The sequence below is a fragment of the Chaetodon trifascialis genome, chromosome 14 (genome assembly GCF_039877785.1).
Source record: "Chaetodon trifascialis isolate fChaTrf1 chromosome 14, fChaTrf1.hap1, whole genome shotgun sequence".
Lineage (NCBI taxonomy): Eukaryota > Metazoa > Chordata > Actinopteri > Chaetodontiformes > Chaetodontidae > Chaetodon > Chaetodon trifascialis.
In genome coordinates, this window is record NC_092069.1 from 12,643,875 (window position 1) to 12,662,852 (window position 18,978).

The 18,978-nt window shown below is 41.9% G+C and overlaps 1 protein-coding gene across 6 annotated transcripts in view; it reads left to right on the plus strand.

The window, feature by feature from the left end:
- Nucleotides 1-16,151, plus strand: part of LOC139342740 (ryanodine receptor 3-like) — a 98,957-nt gene extending 82,806 nt beyond the window's left edge. For 3 of the 6 annotated variants that reach the window (XM_070979985.1, XM_070979986.1, XM_070979989.1), the window contains 30 exons: nt 379-475; nt 1,605-1,714; nt 2,016-2,067; nt 2,153-2,209; nt 2,304-2,403; nt 2,492-2,571; nt 2,649-2,725; nt 3,133-3,206; nt 4,276-4,293; nt 4,959-5,039; nt 5,133-5,221; nt 5,310-5,438; nt 5,530-5,634; nt 6,756-6,837; nt 7,056-8,368; nt 8,508-8,566; nt 8,884-9,058; nt 9,185-9,271; nt 9,376-9,570; nt 9,748-9,878; nt 9,969-10,011; nt 10,134-10,261; nt 10,370-10,430; nt 10,555-10,701; nt 11,906-12,040; nt 12,132-12,288; nt 12,571-12,635; nt 13,009-13,109; nt 13,883-13,934; nt 15,075-16,151. In XM_070979985.1, coding sequence (XP_070836086.1) covers nt 379-475; nt 1,605-1,714; nt 2,016-2,067; nt 2,153-2,209; nt 2,304-2,403; nt 2,492-2,571; nt 2,649-2,725; nt 3,133-3,206; nt 4,276-4,293; nt 4,959-5,039; nt 5,133-5,221; nt 5,310-5,438; nt 5,530-5,634; nt 6,756-6,837; nt 7,056-8,368; nt 8,508-8,566; nt 8,884-9,058; nt 9,185-9,271; nt 9,376-9,570; nt 9,748-9,878; nt 9,969-10,011; nt 10,134-10,261; nt 10,370-10,430; nt 10,555-10,701; nt 11,906-12,040; nt 12,132-12,288; nt 12,571-12,635; nt 13,009-13,109; nt 13,883-13,934; nt 15,075-15,170 — 4,096 coding nt within the window. In that variant the 3' untranslated portion in view covers nt 15,171-16,151. The remainder of the gene's footprint in view (nt 1-378; nt 476-1,604; nt 1,715-2,015; nt 2,068-2,152; nt 2,210-2,303; nt 2,404-2,491; nt 2,572-2,648; nt 2,726-3,132; nt 3,207-4,275; nt 4,294-4,958; nt 5,040-5,132; nt 5,222-5,309; nt 5,439-5,529; nt 5,635-6,755; nt 6,838-7,055; nt 8,369-8,507; nt 8,567-8,883; nt 9,059-9,184; nt 9,272-9,375; nt 9,571-9,747; nt 9,879-9,968; nt 10,012-10,133; nt 10,262-10,369; nt 10,431-10,554; nt 10,702-11,905; nt 12,041-12,131; nt 12,289-12,570; nt 12,636-13,008; nt 13,110-13,882; nt 13,935-15,074) is intronic. The other 3 variants (XM_070979987.1, XM_070979988.1, XM_070979990.1) reach the window with 1 other exon arrangement.
- Nucleotides 16,152-18,978: the final 2,827 nt, after the last annotated feature.

Sequence of the window (18,978 nt, forward strand, 5' to 3'; positions counted from 1 at the left end):
ACAGATTAGAAGTTCTATTAGGTGGGTTTTTTACTTATGGTCATGGCTAGCAGGCTAGCTGCTTCCACCTGCTTCCAATCTTTAGGCTACGATAAGTAATTGTCTAGTGGCTGTAGCTTTATTAGCATACAGACATGAGAGCCTTATTGATCCTCTCATCTAACTTGTACTTGTATGTTAAAAAAAGTTCCTTCAACTGTTGCTGATGTGCACGGTTACATTGATACATGAGTATTACAGGCATTACACCTCTTAGGTGACCAGTTGGATATACCAGTACCCTGTACTAACCAGTATTAACCTCTCCTAAAGGGACTCATTCCCTCCTTTGCTCTGCTCCAATCTAACCCAGGCAAATCTCCTCTTACCCTTCCTTAGGCATCGCTCTATTAACCTCTTCCTCCTGGCCTATCAGAGAATATGGATAGAAACTGAGGAGTACTCTTTTGAGGAGAAGCTAGTGCAGGATCTTGCAGTAAGTACTCTTGACGTTCCCCCAGCGCCCTCTTGTTGGTACCCGTGTGCTCTGTGGAGCTGAGCGTCGCCCCTACAGCACCACTTTACTTGTTTCATTATTGAAAGTGCTTGAAAGCGCCCCAGTCACACCACCTGCCACCGGGTCGCATTCAGTCATCCACACAATGTTTTTCAACTTGACTCCCATTTTTTGGCAAGCATGACATCACCGCTGATGTCAGAGCCAGCTGAGAATTTTCACCCACTCCCATCCAGCATTGGTAAGAGGGCATTCCACCGCGTTGCTTTGACTTACCAATGACATTTCTGAAAGTAGTGTCACAAAATATCATAATCATGCATTGACTTGCAAAACTGCTTCAAAAATGTTTTGCACTTTGTAGCTCATGATAACCTAGAGCATAATATGCATAAGTTGATTAAAAATGCTTCAAGGATTCATGAAATAAAGTTTAATAAATTCAGTTCTCTTATCTGGAGACTGTCGTGAAGGCACACTGGACCTTGACATACCCCACTGTGCCAGTGGGTGGTTTTTTGTTTTTTTTTGCTCTTTTTTTAATAATAAATGAAGATAAAAGTTGAATTAATGCTTTTGAAAATCAAATCTTCTTTTGACAGTCATATCTTGTCCACATGATTTGAAATTAAAGCCATGGGGACACTGCATAAGAAGTTAAAGGTGTGACAGAAGAGGAACTTTATGATTCAGCCAACTAAGCACACATACTTTAAGCAAACCCCATAGAAAAATAGTTCCAATGTGTCTGCTATCATGAGGGGTTCATCACAGGAGCTCTATGAAAAAGTGTAAACTGGTCTCATGGAGAGTCATGCTTAACTCCAATCTCCACCCTTTAACACTGCTGAAAATCATCTGCTGTGTGTGTGTGTGCCAGCATGTGTGTGGATGCTGTGTCACTGTGTCCATGCTCATGTTTGTGGTTAATTGTCTGCATGCAATCAGTGTATGCTATCAATCTCTTTTTTCCTACTATAACCTGAGTCTCTTAAGGTAAGTGGTGTAAGGTAACTGCTGTTCGTACAAAGTGTTACAGTTCAGATTTCTGGTTGACATTGAGACTACGCGCCCAAGCTCCAGGATTTACTTGTGTGGCTTTGTCCAGAAAACGCAGCCCAAAGTGGAGGAAGAGGAAGAGGAGGAGGTGAGAAAGCAACCAGACCCTCTTCACCAGCTCATTCTGCATTTCAGCCACAACGCTCTGACTGAGTGCAGGTAAGTACACACTCAGTGCCACACACCTGACCACCTGGCACCAACACGCTTTGCTCCATCTGTGCTGCCTAATAGTTTTGGCTTGCCTCTTTGCTAATAAAGAGCTGCATTAAGCGAAATCATCACCATATATTTTATACTAGGAGACAAACATGAGCAGTTTGGAGATGTTCTCTGCAGTCTTGCTGCTTACAGACATTACAGTGTAACCACTCACACTTGCTAATAATTATTAAGAGGAGATGTGATTGTGTACTAAACAAGGTTTAACCACTAGATATTTGTCTTTCTTTTTTGTTAGTTCTTTGGAAGAGGATCCCTTGTATATTGCATATGCAGATATGATGGCAAAGGTACCTCATTCTCTAAATTGCTATTACTTCAATGCATGCAGTTCAGCAAAATCTTGCAGGTTTGACATTCTGTGTTCTCTTCCAGAGCTGCGCTGAAGGCGAAGAAGAGGAAGACGAAGAAGGGAAAGAGAAAACATTTGAGGTGCTATTGATTTCTCAGGACTAGTGTTCTGCATTTTATTTTGTTTTTGATTCATATTCAGAAGTGGTGCTAACCGGTTTATCATTTCATACAGGAAAAGGAAATGGAGAAGCAAAAGATGCTTTATCAGCAAGCCAGACTACATGATCGAGGAGCTGCAGAGATGGTTCTTCAGATGGTCAGTGCCAGCAAAGGTAGGAAAACACATGCTCACCTGTCTGCCTTCGAAGAGCTACCACCTCTGGTATAACATCTGTGTGATATAAGATTTGTGGTCATCAGGTCGACTTGGTGCTATGGTGACTTTCACCCTCAAACTAGGCATCTCCATTCTCAACGGGGGAAATATACTGGTCCAGCAGGTACGCTGCAATCAGCATACAGAATTTGCATGTAACAGCAGCAGCCCACTATTTACCATGCTTTTATTTTGATGCAGAAAATGCTGGACTATCTGAAGGAGAAAAGAGACGTTGGATTTTTCAAAAGTTTATCTGGACTGATGATGTCTTGCAGGTAATGAAGCCACATGTGCTTTATCTCTCAACTGCAATTTCATGGGGAACTCCACTAATTATACACAGAAAGGTCAGTTTGCTAGTCACAGGAAGTACTAACCAGCCTGTGAAAACAGTTATATAATGTCTCCTGTGGCTGTGATGGAGCTTTGTCAAGTGATGTCACCGGGGTAAGCTGACTTTGGGCTTGGAGACTAAAAATGTATAAAGAAAGCCTCCTTTACAAACTGGAGCTGCCGGTTGCACTATGGGAAGTGTAGGATCCAGTGTCTTTGGAACTTTGGCAATGCTAAATTGCTGGATTGTCCCTTTTAAATACATATGGCAGAAATACAGAATATAGAAAGTAAGAAAGAAAGGTGAGGCTTTTTTTCCCTTTCATTTCTTTCTTCTTTTTTTCTTCAGTGTCCTGGACTTGAATGCTTTTGAAAGGCAAAATAAAGCTGAAGGTCTGGGGATGGTTACTGAAGAAGGATCAAGTAAGTGAGGATGACAAACACGGTAAACAGTCTGAGACCAACAATATGAGTGATTGATTTGTTCTCTACGAGTAGACTTTAAAACACACGGATGTAAAGAGCAATACACAGTATGTGGCACTAAACTCAATATCTGCACCATAGTATGATTCTGTTTTTTGTCGTTGTAGGAAAAGTGCAGTACAGACAGAACCTCTATACTAAAAGTTCAGCAGTTTGTGTGCTGCAGTCTGTTGTTGCTAAATGCTGATCTGCTGCAGATCTGAGAGTATCTTTGTAAAGTGACAGTGAAAGGTTGTGGAATTTCTAGCTTTATTTGTGCAGTTTTCAGCCACTCGGCGTTACACATGTGGCCCAGACCACATCACAAGCCATGCGTGATATTGCCGCGTACACATGTAGAAATCCTTCCGTGACATGATGTGCCTCATTCGGCCTCGTGCCCTTATTGCTCCACAGTCAGACTTGTAATCAGCTACTAGACAAATGACGCCTTAGCTTGGACAAACATCTGCTCTTTAGTTTGTTGTTGTACAAGCCCATCTCCACGTCATGTGTGTCTCTCGTGTGTCATGTCGTACATCATCATCGTGCAGGTAAACCTGTGCTACTGTATGTCTAAGTCCTGTCTCGGCCTTGTCTGCCACTTAAAAGCACTCACGCTCACAACTGCATCCACATGTAAACTAACACTTAATCAGAGGTCTCGATTTGATCGATGGGTAGCATACAGTATATAAATATGTTTTTCTCATGCATATTCCAGCTCATTCTCACCTCATACATTCAGGCATAAGTGATGGTAACTGTTAGTCATGTAGTCTAACTTGTAGTCTAAACACCTGCCTAGCGAGCAGACTGTACTTTAAGACTTTGTTTAATCGTAACCGCATGTCAGTGTTGCAAATCAATGTGAGTATGTAAATATATTTCTATAGCGCGATCATTCTCTCCTGTTCCTACTTCTTCTGATTGAATCTCAATGTCTTCTCCTTTGCTTATGTCTGCTTTTTGTTTTGTTTGTTTGATTGTTTTCCTCTGATCATGTTTTTTATCTCATCGGTCGCAGTCAACGTGAGTGAGCGGGGTAAATACATGGTTTAGATTCTACTCATTCTATGCAATGCTGACATCTTGACTGCTCTCTGTTCAACTCCTTCCTCCCTTTCCTCACCCCCCCCTCCCAATCTTTCTCTCCCCATTCCTCCTCCTCCTTTGCCCTGAATGCAATACAACCACCTTATTTTGTGCCTTGGACTGAAGGAACGCATGCATGCTCCTCTGACATCTGGATAGATTGTTCAGTCCAGGGTTAGGTGCCCCAAACTGACTCAAATCTCTCCACTTTTCTTATATATTTTCTTTTTTTTTATAAGAAGTCAGTGCTTGTCATTTGTGTGGGACCTTTTCTGTTAATTAATTTTACGATACTAACCAGCGTGTAGTAAGAAATAAATCTTCCAAAGCTTTGATTGTAAGAAACAACAAAGCTTTGCTGGTGTTAAACAATAAAGCTCAGTTTTATTCCTATAATAAACCCTCTTTTAATTTGTGAAATGATGCACTATACCTTGTCTATGTGAACCCCAAATATAGTGCACATAATTTAATGCCGTCTGACAATTAGACAGCAGCTTTATGTTTAGGAAGTGAAAGCTATGCAAGGCCTGATGCCTGTACCGACATTAAAATGACGGGTCTCTGACCTTCTTATCGCTGAACCGGGCAGTTAATCTCATTTCCTGTCCTCAGGTTCCAAGGTACTGCAGGATGATGAGTTCACAAAGGATCTCTTTAGGTTTCTGCAGCTTCTTTGTGAGGGCCACAACAATGGTAAGTGGACACAGTTCCATAAACCAGAATTTAAGAAGATGCATGTCTCTCTCTCTTTTTTTTTTTTAAATCTTATTTTATGACCTGTTGTAGATTTTCAGAACTTCTTGAGGACTCAGACAGGGAACACCACTACAGTCAACATCATCATTAGTACTGTAGACTACCTACTAAGACTGCAGGTATGATATTGTTATAGACAGATCTAGAACAGTTTAATCTATTCATTCACCTTCTTTAATGCTGAACCTTTCTCTTTCTTTCTCGCAGGAGTCCATCAGTGACTTCTACTGGTACTACTCTGGTAAGGATATTATAGACGAGGCAGGTCAGAGGAACTTCTCCAGGGCACTGGCAGTGGCCAAGCAGGTCTTCAACTCTTTAACTGAATATATACAGGTACCACATCAAAGCACACTGCACCACAACGAGTGCTAATTCAAATCTTGAGCTTGAAAGATTAATTATGATACTGTATGATTTTCTCCAGGGTCCATGTATTGGGAACCAGCAGAGTTTGGCTCACAGCAGGTTGTGGGACGCAGTGGTGGGCTTCTTGCATGTATTTGCCAACATGCAGATGAAGTTGTCCCAGGTATCTAATTTTGTCTGCAGTGGTGGTGCATGCTATGCTGTGCTGTACTGTTATGTATTTGAACTGCACTTAAATGCAGATTTGAGGTACTGTACTTGTGCCTGAGCTACCTATGCTTTATACATCTACTCCACGACATTACAGATACAGTATATTGTCCTTTTTACTCCACCTCACGTTGTTGTCAGCTTCTAAATTAATTGCTATTTTTTGTTGTTTTTGCCTTTATTGGACAGTTTTACAGTGATGTCATAGATAGAGATGACAGGAAGAGAGAGGAAGTAATGAGTTGCAATAGAGGAAGCCTGCTGGAATCAAATCAGGGATGGTTTCAATGAATATGCCGAAATTTCATCTTGAAGACGTCTTGTAGCAAAATGGTTGAATTGTATACCATATAAGCTCTGAGTCATTCCCAAATTCTGCATGTAAATATATCAGTGATAATAATCCCATAGCATAAAACATATATGATAATTAACTCTCTGAGAGATGCCATTCTGCATGATGAGTATTTTACATTCAGTGCTCATGAGTATTTTGCTGACAAAACAAAACATTATATCTGTAGCCACTAGAGGTCTCTCCAGGCTCAAGGATAACCTTAGGCTACTGCAGTACAATTACATAATGTCATTCCACTCAGCTGTGTGATGTATTAGTCCATCTGTGATATTTCCTCCATACCTAATAGGTCAAGAATGGGAGGAAATCCAGCCATGTAACCTTATCTCATGGCCATCAGAAAAAGGCTTGGTCTGACAGTAGAAGCCAGGATGAAGGAGAGCACAGGTGGAGGGGTTTAAATTTTGTGAATCAAAGTATGGCACAGATTTATGGCATGCTGAATACAGGCTCCACAGAGACCCTAAATGAGTCAGACTGACCTAGCCATCTGCTGCAAGACAGTAAAATAACATTAACCCTGGTGCTGATGGATGGATGTTACCTGGAAGGCCCGTCTGGGCCCCATCAGGGCCATTGTGGGTCCCCCACGATCTGAGACAGCCTTGATCTCTCAAGGATATTAGATGGTACCCTTACAGGGAGGCCATCAGTAGTCTGTGTGATATAGTGTAATGTGAGTCATAAGGTTTCCTTTTTTTGTCCTCTCCTAACAGGACTCCAGTCAGATTGAATTATTGAAGGAGCTGCTGGACCTGCAGAAGGACATGATCGTCATGATGCTTTCTCTTCTTGAAGGTTTACTTCTCAGTGACTCACTGACGGCATATGAGCTTGTCAGCAGCAATAATTTGCAAGGATGTTGTCTCATTTATGGTTTTCATTAAGCACATTTGTTTGCTTCAAATTTCAAGATATTTCCCAAATCAGCTTTGCTTAATCTGCATGGAGATTGTTGGTAGTTATTGTGTGTACTGACAAACTTTGTTTTGGTCTCTTTCTCCATCGCGTCACAGGTAATGTTGTCAATGGTACTATTGGCAAACAGATGGTGGACACCTTGGTGGAATCTTCTAGTAACGTGGAGATGATCCTAAAATTCTTCGACATGTTCCTCAAGTTGAAGGACCTGACTACCTCGGACAGCTTCAAGGACTATGACCCCGAGAGCAAAGGGGTCATCTCAAAGAAAGATTTCCAGAAGTCCATGGAGAACCAGAAGCAGTATTCCCAGTCTGAGATTGAGTTTCTTCTCTCCTGTGCTGAGGCGGATGAGAACGACATGTTCAACTACGAGCAGTTTGTGGAGAGATTTCACGAACCCGCCAAGGACATTGGCTTTAATGTAGCTGTGTTGCTGACCAATCTCTCTGAGCATATGCCTCATGATGCTCGCCTTTCAACGTTCCTCGACCTGGCTGAGAGCGTCCTCAGCTATTTCGAACCCTATTTGGGTCGTATTGAGATCATGGGTGGTGCCAAGCGCATTGAGAGAGTCTACTTTGAGATCAGTGAGTCGAGTCGTACCCAGTGGGAGAAACCTCAGGTAAAAGAGTCAAAACGGCAGTTTATCTTCGATGTTGTCAATGAAGGCGGGGAGAGTGAGAAAATGGAACTGTTTGTCAACTTCTGTGAGGACACCATCTTTGAGATGCAGCTAGCCTCTCAGATTTCAGAGCCAGACCCAGTGGAGCGTCCAGAGGAAGATGAGGATGACAACCAGAGTGTGGTGGAAAGCCAGGAAGAGGAAGAGGAGGACAGCGTGATGTTGGAGTCTTCCTCGGCCTTTACAATCGCGTGCATCTCCATGAGAAAAAGCCTCTGCCACTTCCGCCAGCTGCTAACTTTCAAGAGCATTAGGAGACAGTACAGAAAATTCAGGAAGATGAGTGTAAGGGAAATGGTGCGAGGCTTCTTCTCTTTCTTCTGGATGATCATCACAGGCCTCTTCCACTTTGTCTACAGCCTGGTTTGGGGTTTCTTCCATATCTTGTGGACCACTATGTTTGGAGGCGGCCTCGTTGAAGGGGCCAAGAACATTAAGGTGACGGATATTTTGGGAAACATGCCGGATCCCACCCAGTTTGGGATCCATGGAGACGTGTTAGAGATGGAGAAGATGGAGGCGAATGAAGCGTCAGCGCTGGCGGAGATGGGTCAGATGGCTCAGGGAGATGCAGCAGAGGCAGACCTGATGGCAGAGTTACTGAACATACAGCCCAAGAAGGAGGGGAAGCATGGGGCTGAGCCAGGTTTGGGAGATGTGTCTGAGGTGGTGGTGGGGGATGCTCCGTCCATTGCCAGTGCTGTCAAGCAGAAGAAAGCACAGGTCAGTGCGCATCTTAAATCCAATTTAATCACTAATCACGTCTTTACTAGTTACTTTACTAGATATTTTACCTGAAACACATTTGTTATCATACAAACTGTTGAAGTGATTGATGGTCAAAACATTGTATTTGTTATAGATGGCTGCAAAGAAAAGGGCTTCAAATGGAGACTACAAGTCAGATTCAGAGAAAGGAGAGTGAGTGTTCTTTGTTCGTCATTCATCCTTAGTGGAATTGCTATTGATATGATACTTTTGATATATTTTTTATGTGATTGATGCTTATTTAAACTTTCTGCCTTGTGCATTTTTCTAGCAATCTAACATGTTTTGTGTTTCAGCATTTCTTTCTTTTGATAGTCGCCAAAGTCAAACATTTTCAAATTCTTCACAAAGGTGCTTTAAGTATGAAGAATTTCAGGTATTTAACAGGATTTAAGTTAACTCCTGGTAGGAAGCTCCAAGAGTAGACAGCATGTATCTGCCTGTCACTAATAGAGAAATTATTGTTTCAGTTCAGAAGATGGTGAGAAGAAGGACCACGACAAGGCCAAAGACGAAGCCCCTCCAGAGTCTTTGGTGGAGGAGAAGAAAGCTCCGAAGAAGAGGCTCGGCCAGAAGAAAGAGCCACCAGAGGCCTTCATGGCCAGCTTCTTCGATGGCTTGGAAATCTACCAGACCAAGATGCTGGTCAGATATTTCACTCACAGCTGTCTGGAAACAATAAGAACAAAATTATTCGCTTAAGCTTATTAAGAGAGTACCACTCGACTTATTGCACATATACAACTTATACAGAAATGATTATTTTCACAGAATTACCTGGCCAGAAATTTCTACAACCTCCGCTTCCTGGCACTATTTGTTGCCTTTGCTATCAACTTCATTTTGCTCTTCTACAAAGTAAGCTTGAAATTAAACTATCATCGTATATACAGTATATAAGATGTGAACATTGTTGTTACTGGTTGCGGTACATACCTTTTTAATGTCTCACTGTCTGTCAGGTGACCGGCGATTACTCAGACGATGAAGACCCCTGGAATGGTCGCGGTAGAGCTGGGGAGGAGGAAGATGAGGGTGCACTTGAGTATTTCGTCCTGCAGGAGAGCACAGGGTACATGGCACCAACGCTTCGCTGTCTTGCTATCCTGCACACTATCATATCTTTCCTGTGTGTGGTGGGATACTACTACCTGAAGGTACAGTAACACCAAATGTCTAGAAAACACACTTAAAACACTCAGTCATACACTTCCTGCCACCTTTAGAAGTAAACATGTTGGATATGTAGCATGCTGACATCAGTCAGTGTACGTAGCTCTACGTTATTTCCTTTACTGTGCTAACAATGCAGCCAAATTCCCTTTGTGTCCAAGGTGCCCCTGGTGGTGTTCAAACGTGAGAAGGAGATAGCGAGGAAGTTGGAGTTTGCTGGCCTTTACATCACAGAGCAGCCGTCGGATGATGACATCAAAGGACAGTGGGACAGACTCGTCATCAATACTCCGTGAGTCAGTATGGTTAATAAACTCTGAGTCATAATCTCTTAGAAACAAACATTTACAGTAATGCTGTTGTTTTTTGCTGCTTTTACCAGTTCCTTCCCCAACAACTACTGGGATAAATTCGTCAAACGCAAAGTAAGTGACTTATGTTATTTTTGTGTCATCTGTTACGCAGACAAGCCAAATCTGGTGATATTTACTAAATGCCAGCCACAGTGTCATCCTCTCATCTGTTTCTGTTTCGCTGCTGTTTGTAGGTGATCAAAAAGTATGGAGACCTGTACGGAGCAGAGAGAATAGCAGAACTCCTGGGGCTGGATAAGAGCGCCCTGGATTTCAACCCTACAGAGGAAACTGTCGCCAAGGAGGCTTCACTGGTGTCATGGTGAGGGATTAGATGGATAAAGAGCAGACCTTGAAGAACTCCTTGAAGCAAAAATAGAGGTCAAATAGAAAATACGAGCCCATCATATCAACCTTTCTTGTTTACCAGGTTGAGCTCAATCGATACAAAGTACCACGTCTGGAAACTGGGAGTGGTGTTTACAGACAATGTGAGTTTGCATAGTGTTTGGGATGATTAATTGCTGGTTTTATGGATGGCTGAGTGAATGCATTTATTGATGATATTATGACTAGACATTTCTGATCAGCTTCTCTTGTTGTTTCTTTTTCCAGTCATTCCTGTACCTGGTATGGTACACCACCATGTCCATCCTGGGCCACTACAACAACTTCTTCTTTGCTGCTCATCTGCTGGACATTGCCATGGGGTTCAAGACCCTTCGTACCATCCTCTCCTCTGTCACACATAATGGAAAACAGGTCAGGACGAGGAGGATGCAGGTCTTATTCCAAGCAGCAGGGGTCACTGCTGAGTTAGCCGCCTGGGTTGGGTCGTAACCACCGCCTTATTTCCCTGATGTGCAACCACAAGCCAGTTTTATCACAGTCTCCATGCTCCTGTCCCACTGATGGCATCTGGGGTAACCCAAACATTTCCATGATCTGGATTATTTCTGTGGGGTTTTTTCCCCCTTAAAGCTGGCATATTAAACCAAGCTTTGATATGCTATTGTTTTATCAAGTGGTTTTGGCTAAGCTATTAGCAAAGTCGGGGCTATTTACACATTCACCAGACACAGAGCCACATGGCCATCTCATTTGATTTGTGTGTGTGATCTCCTGATTAGTCGTGATTTGGTCTATCACCTCCTGGGAGAAATATGTGTTTCTCTACACTTTCTGTACATGGTTGACCTCCCTCTGTACAACATGTTTGAAAAGATAATGGATGCTTGGTTGAGCAAGGTTGTCATCTACTAAATATTGTATGTCTCGTGTCAATTCTTTTCACTCAATATTTCTGTCTCTTTCTCGTGAGATAATTGGGAGAATTAAGGCAAAAGGAAGAGAGCCCAAGGATGCGTAAAAGAATTCAGATGCATCCAGTATCCTGTGACATTTGAGTTCAAATTGCTCAGTTGCCTTCATTTCAGTCCCGAGTCTGACTGTCAGTTCTTGCAGGGATTCTCATGTCAACTGACCAGAGGCACAAATCAAAATTTAATGTCACCTCAATCTCCAAGGGTGGAAATACACCCAAATGGCAAGGCCGTAAGGAATGACACCTCCCACTCTCAGCTGCCTGTGGGCAGATCAATCACGCTGTCAGTCCAGATGTAGTTTACAGCTGCCTCTGCTGTTGTTGCTGTTTAGATTCACAAGTAAATCAATGCACAAGCTGCATCTGAATGGAGTTCTGTGTCAGTATAAAGCTGATGCGTGTGACTGGTTGCTACACTCAACTTTCATATCCTTTTGCACTCATTTGAATTTTTCCCTTCTGTGCTCTTCTCTCGCCGATGGCAATCCCATCAAGCATCTCATGAGGGTTCAACTACTTAATATAGAAAATGAATGAGAGCTGGTGGCTTTTCCCCTGCTGCGTCTTTTGTGTTTCCACCTCATAAATAGACAGGAAGTTTGTGGTGGCATTTTACTCACTGCTGCCTGTGTTCCTCTTAAGCTGGTGTTGACGGTGGGCCTGCTGGCAGTCGTGGTCTACCTGTACACTGTGGTGGCCTTCAACTTCTTCAGAAAGTTCTACAACAAGAGCGAGGATGAGGATGAGCCAGATATGAAGTGTGATGACATGATGACTGTAAGTTTCAATCACATGTATCATTAATTCTAAACACGACCGGTTACCAATACTTCAAGAGGCTGCACTCACCCTCTGGCTGTGTTTGCAGTGTTACCTGTTCCACATGTACGTTGGGGTGAGAGCAGGAGGGGGCATCGGGGACGAGATCGAGGACCCCGCCGGTGACCCCTATGAGCTCTACCGTATCCTTTTTGACATCACCTTCTTCTTCTTTGTCATCGTCATCCTCCTGGCCATCATCCAGGGTAAGCTCATTGTACTCCCTCTAAGATTAGTGAGGAAATGTTACTGGATGAGTATTTGAATTGAATTTATAAACTGATCAAAAGGAATCAACCTGTTTTTTCACCTCAGTAAATAATGCAAAGACAATGATATTCCTCACACACTTTGCAATACTACATCACTGTAGTATATCCACGTTACACTCCACACTGTATTTTTAGGAAGTGAAGGGTTTGTTCTTGTATTGATTACACAGATAGAGTTTATGGGATATGCCCACAGCAATTCCTTTGTGGTTACAGGTTTGATCATTGATGCCTTTGGAGAGCTGAGAGACCAGCAGGAACAAGTCAAAGAGGACATGGAGGTGAGACTAGATTTCATTCTCACCTGAACTTGCAGTATGTGGTGACTTTGGATGGGAGCCACGCGCCAAGTGTGGCACAAACATGGCTGTGTCTTATTTTGGGGAAACACATGTAAGCTAGGACTCCAAGAGCGGGGAAAAATTATCATGACGTTCTGGGGAAAAACCAGGAGAATCACATATGTTAGCCCTGATAACCCTGATGGGGCTTTTTTCCACACAGGCTGAGAACATTATCATTGTACTAACAATGACAAGTAAACTTATCTTTATAGCAAAATGGCCTTTTGATTGCTTTGGTGGAGAAAATGAAGCACAAAGATAAACAAAAGACAGCAGGTGCTCTAATTATCTTTTCATCGTCTGTTCTCAGACCAAATGCTTCATTTGTGGGATCGGTAATGACTACTTTGACACAACACCTCACGGCTTTGAGACTCACACCTTACAAGAGCACAATTTGGCCAACTACCTGTAAGTATCCCTCTTTCTGGCATTTTATATAACCTTTAAATTAACCTTTTCACATTTTATTGTGTATGTATTAATTATTGCCATCATCTTCCACCAGCATATATTGTCTCCTCTGTAATTTATGCACATGATTGATGGCTTTAACACATTACCACAGCATCAGGGCCACAGTCACTAATAGCCCCAGTGATCCAGAACAGTAGATCCCTTCAGGTACTTTTCCATCTGGCTCCGTGTTTCCTCTGCACTGCCTCTCTATCCAGTGTTTCTGTGTAATGCCCGTGACAATAGAAAGTCCCAGTCCATTTGCGCTCACAGTCAGGTGGCCGGAGGATATGAGAGCGACCTCATTATGTTGCTTCATTACTATTTAATGCCATGAACTTTATTGGAAAACAGGTTTGTGATAGCGTGCTCTCATACAGTATTCATTGTGATTTGGAAAGCCACGATGCCCACAGAGCGACAGACAGAGATACAGAGGCCCGTTGCCATTTACACTTTGGAAAATTTGGGAAACAACAGGTGATTTGGTGATGGAGATGGTGTGGCGCTGCTTTGTTTGACACTTGCGTCAGAAATTGTCTCCTAGTAACACAGAATGTGACATTTCCTGTTAACACAGTGTTTGAGGAATAAAATGTGCCCCAGCAAAGCCTTTATTCTACTCTCTCTCTTCTGTGTTTTAAGTTTAATCAGATGTTTAGGAAAGAAAATGTGAAGTTTTTTTGTTCTGACATTTTTGTTTCGTCTCATTGGCCTTTTTTCTAAAGGTTTTTCCTGATGTACCTTATCAACAAGGACGAGACAGAGCACACTGGCCAGGTACAGCATAACTACACTAATCACCTTTCTCTGAGGAATCATCAGCTGACCAGAAACAAACAATCAATGATTATTCTGTCACTATCAGAGATCCTGTGTCTGTGCTAGGGCTGAAGGATTCAAAGGAAATATCTATTTGCATTTTTATGCCTCCAAATCGGCTGGAGGCATTGTGTTTTTGGGTTGTCCATCCATCTGTCTGTCCGTCCATTCTAGTGAATGTGATATCTCAGAGAAGCCTTGAGGGAATCTCTTCAAATCTGGCACAAACCTTCATTTGGACTGTGACCACACAAAACACGTTTTTGGCCATAACTTAAGAATTAATTCGCTAATTAGGGGAAAACTTCACACAAATGTCTCCTAGGATAATATGATGAAGTGCTGACATTTTATGTCAAAGGTCAACTTCACTCTGTGTTCTGCTGATATTGAGCTTCAGGTGATCGTCGCTGCACCACGTGATGAAGCTCTCTATCAGTCCTCTGTAAAAATAGTCTCCAAGTGAAGACAGCAAGTTTCTCACTGGATATTATTCACTGGAATCATACATGTAAATATGGTGAGAACATAGTATTGCCCAAAAATACACTTTTTATTAAATTTCTTCAAAAGTCTTCACTGCACATGTTCCATGATTCTGGACAGACATGGATGTAAACTGTAACTTGATTGGTTAGTGGAGGAATACAGCAGGTAAAATGCTGCAGTCACTTTGTTGTTTCAGTTGTCCCGGTGTTCTACAGAAACACTGACTGGTTTAGCTCTCATTTATCAAGATCTTGCTTTAGCTGCTTTTGCTGACATGGCTACCTGTTAGCTTCCTGTCAGAAATGGATGCTCAAAAAGACCAACCTGTTATCTGTAACGAAAATACAAAGATTTCTTCTTTTCAGGTGATTTTACACTAATGAAAACATTACTCTAAATGTTATATTCCATTTACGCCAAACAGAGCTGCATGTATTCTACACGCTAGACCACTTTATCAGATTGCATTTTTAATATGAAATATTAATTGTTCAGTCTTAGTCTCAGCATATTTTTGTGTGCATGTTCACATTGATTAAGGTCCAAAAGGTGAATTACTTATAATTGTGAGTAACACATTGATGTCCATTTATGTGTGTCTGACTCCAGGAGTCATATGTGTGGAAGATGTACCAGGAGCGCTGCTGGGATTTCTTCCCAGCTGGAGATTGCTTCCGCAAACAGTACGAAGATCAGCTTGGATAGAGCAGATGCATCCTCTTTACCTCTATCCATGTGAGGTGGGCTGCTGGAGCATTTAGTCCGACCTACAGCTGCTGGACTAAAAAGTCACACAGTCATCCCACCAATGCTTCAGACTGGCCTGCAGGAGAGACAAGATAGAACGACTTTTTTATCTAAAAAGAGAAGTGTCTCCTGCCCATGTCAGATGTACCCTTATCACCGGCGGTACAGTGCCAGTCTTTAAGGAAATCCTGTAACTTGCCCGGACGTTCTGTTTGTTTCGTTTTGGGACTCGTTTTTGACAGCGTGTTGCCTTTTACTCCACATAACCCCAAATCATTGCACAATTTATTTTTATTTCGTTTGGTCTTTTTGAGGAACACTGGGTTGTGTGGGGTTATGGGACAATGTGTCAGTCATATTATGCACAAGAACCCAACTTCAATATTTTGAGAATGTTGAACTTGAGACTTAATGCCAAAAGAAAAGCGGGGGAGTACAGTAGATTTACATAGTGCGCAAAAATGTTATATGAGATTTTTCTTTTTCCAGATGTTGTAACCTTGCATATTGAGATGAAGTTTTAGAATGAAGTGGCAAAAAGGTTTATTATATAGGATAAAAAATGCCTAAATTTTTTCATGAAGTGCCTTACAGTACTGTATCTACATTACAATGAAGCTATGCAAAACTTTTGTTTTTTTCTTTATTGTATGTACGTACAGTAATTTTCCTGGAGCAGTAACAAGTAGCTGTCCAGATACGTAGATTGTGGCTGAACTTTTTCATTTGAACTTGGAAGGACAGCATTGGTTTGATTTTCTTGCTGAATGCAGCCTAACTGCAAATGTTCAAGGTGCAAAGTGTAAAAATGACCCATCAGAATTTACCGAACACCTTCAAACAAGAACAAAAATTCAACTGCTATTGTATGGCCATTTGTATGTAGTAGCTTTGCTGATCTGTGCATTTCTTTTGATGGGAAAAAAATAAAGAAATCAATGCAAGAAATATTAATGTTGGTGTTATTGCTGACTCATATTCTCAATACACCCACAACATTACGTTGCACCTGTTCCTCAACCAAGTTATTAAAAGCTTTGAGACAGTGAGTCATTTGAGTCCCAACTTCAACAAGATGCAACATCTGGCTCTGCAGCTAATCCAGATACCAACTGTGTGCAAACAGCCCTTGGCTTTAGTTCATAGTCAATTTGACTCACCCCAAACCTAAAAGCTACAGTATATCATAACTGTGACCATCCAGCAGCAGCCTTAAATGACAGTGCGGCAAGAAGCAGCGGCTGAGAGGTAGGACGGGGCCTCAGCAGGCTGCATGATGGGAGTTTTAGCCCTGTTACCCATGGTGCCACCTGTCAGCTCACATCATGTCACCACACCTCAGGCACCACACAGTGCTGCAGCCTGCTGCTGAGAGCGGCTCTGCCTCCTCAGCTCCTCAACCTGTAACAGCTCTAACATGTTGACTGGTTTTTATGATTCCAGCACACTGTGAGGAAACTACATTCTTAAAATTAAAAAGTCACTCGATGGTATAATTCTTCCAAACAATGCAACTGCAACATTAAAAAGCCAATTTCAACACTAATTGTTTTAAAAAGCTGTTACTGTCATAGTTTAGTAAATATTTAGTACACTTTGTTTTGAGTACATTGTGTAAAGCACAGGCAATATCAGAGGAAACTCAATTTAAAGTTTCGGATATTATATTCTACGCTCTAACAAACAAAGGGGCTCCGATATTATTTAGCAGATTATGTGGCCATTATGGCAACAGGAGGAAACAATGTGTGAAATCACTGATATGATCGTTCAAAATAATTTGACATAATGGAAGCTGTGGGAGGCCAGTCTCAACATGAAATAGCAACAATTAAAGCATCAAATAACTCGAGACATATTACACCTATTAAAATTTAGTTTCCCATTGTTAAGTCTGGTGGAAAATGAACCAAGTGAGGCTTTCATTTTCCTCTCCGATGGCTTGTTGAGGGAATTTATGCATGTGCTTAGTCGTGTTTCAGCAAATATTAGAAATATGTTAGTATAATGCACAAATAGCAAACACATAATCAGATTTCGTGTTATACATCCTGTGCAGGCACAGTGTAAAGAGATTTCTGACAAAGTTTTGTCAACAGTCTTATTTCACTTGTTACAATGACTTAAGTTACTACTTAAGTTACTAACTACTGTATTCTGCTCCTTCTGAATACAGGAAAAAATACAAAATGTCATGTCTCCTGTCTTTAAAGAAGTACAGTGACATTTTGGGAGAGACCCCTATTTGTTTTCTTACTAATTACTAATCTCTAAACAGATAAATATCTGCATTTGAATGCAGAGTCTGTAAGCAAGTGACAAGATTTTGTTATCAGAAGTGTTCTGGTTTCTGTTTGTAGGCAATTTGTAGTCCAAATAGTATTGACCAATCACATTTGTGCAGGCTTTTGTTACATGTAGATAAACAGTTCATGTGGAGCGCAAAAGAGACAGATCAGATTGACCAAAATGCATTTTTTGGACACATCTGACAGCGTCTTAGCGTTTTATTAGCTTTTGGTGATCAGTGGTATCGATTTTCTCATCTACGTCTCAGCAAGACAGTAATTGTAAAACTCTTCTTTTCTCTTTTTGTTGAAATTACCTTTCACAGGGGAAAAAAAAGAACAGGGTAAAGACAGGGTAAAGACACAAACTCCCCTGAGAAGAACTGATGTGTTGAAGTGCCTTTACACAGCTCCTCCATTATGTTACCTGTCTGTAAAAGAAATGGGACAAGGTAAGGAGAGGGGGTCATTTAGCGGGCAGCTGCTTACTGACAGCTCTTCACACAGACTCCAGGGCCTTGATCTGCAACGCACAGCCATGATAAAAGAGGCCACTTGCTAAAGACTTAAGGTGGAATGACATCACCCAGGGGACACTTTCCATCGCTGTCTCCAGTTGGAAGACGTGGAAATATTTACAATTCATAGTACTCAAAAACTTCAACACAATAATACATGTTTTTTGTTGGTAGACATCTGTTGTTTAAAATGAGTGTTAGACTGAGCTCTGAGTGCTAATTTGGAACTATTTGCCCCCCATCTGTGCTGCGTTCAGTATCCAGTATTTTCTGTGCCATCTCCCAATAAATGCAAAATGATTCACTTGTTGTACTGCCTGGCCCCTGCTGACATAATGCCGCTGAAAGTTGCATCCGGCCCGTCATCCTGGACCCTGCATGGTGCACGGCGCTGTGGAGTGACAGATATGTCTGGAAGAAAAAGAGAGCAGCTTGAGTCGCGATCCATGCTGTCACCTGCAGCTGGCCACCTGCAGGGAAACCTCCAACTGGTGACGAGTCGCTGCATATGGTCCCGTTGAGGCATCTTGGCATCTTTGAGCCTCATGTGGAACATCACACAACAAACAACACCTTAACAGCAAAACCAGGTATGCAAAGAGAGGAGGAAGGCAGCAGTTTGGCTAATTTTCCTCTTCATTAAATAAGCTTAATCAACTCTGATGATGCCAATAATGGACTGAATCACAGATTTGTTGGGCAGTTTGCTGCTCAGCTTCAGCTGATGGCTTAATTGTGATCACAATGACAATGATGTGATGTGGTTGAAAGTGCCAGTTGTGATTGTTCTCTCAAAAGAGAAACCAGTAAGTAAACAAGTACCAAGACTGGATGATGTGTAATCAGACATGAATTTCAAATTTGATGAGAGCTGAAGTTGTGTTATTAAATCTCCAGACTGATTATCAGACAAACACCTCTGACAGACAGTTCAGTCAGCTGTTCCTATTCAACACAACG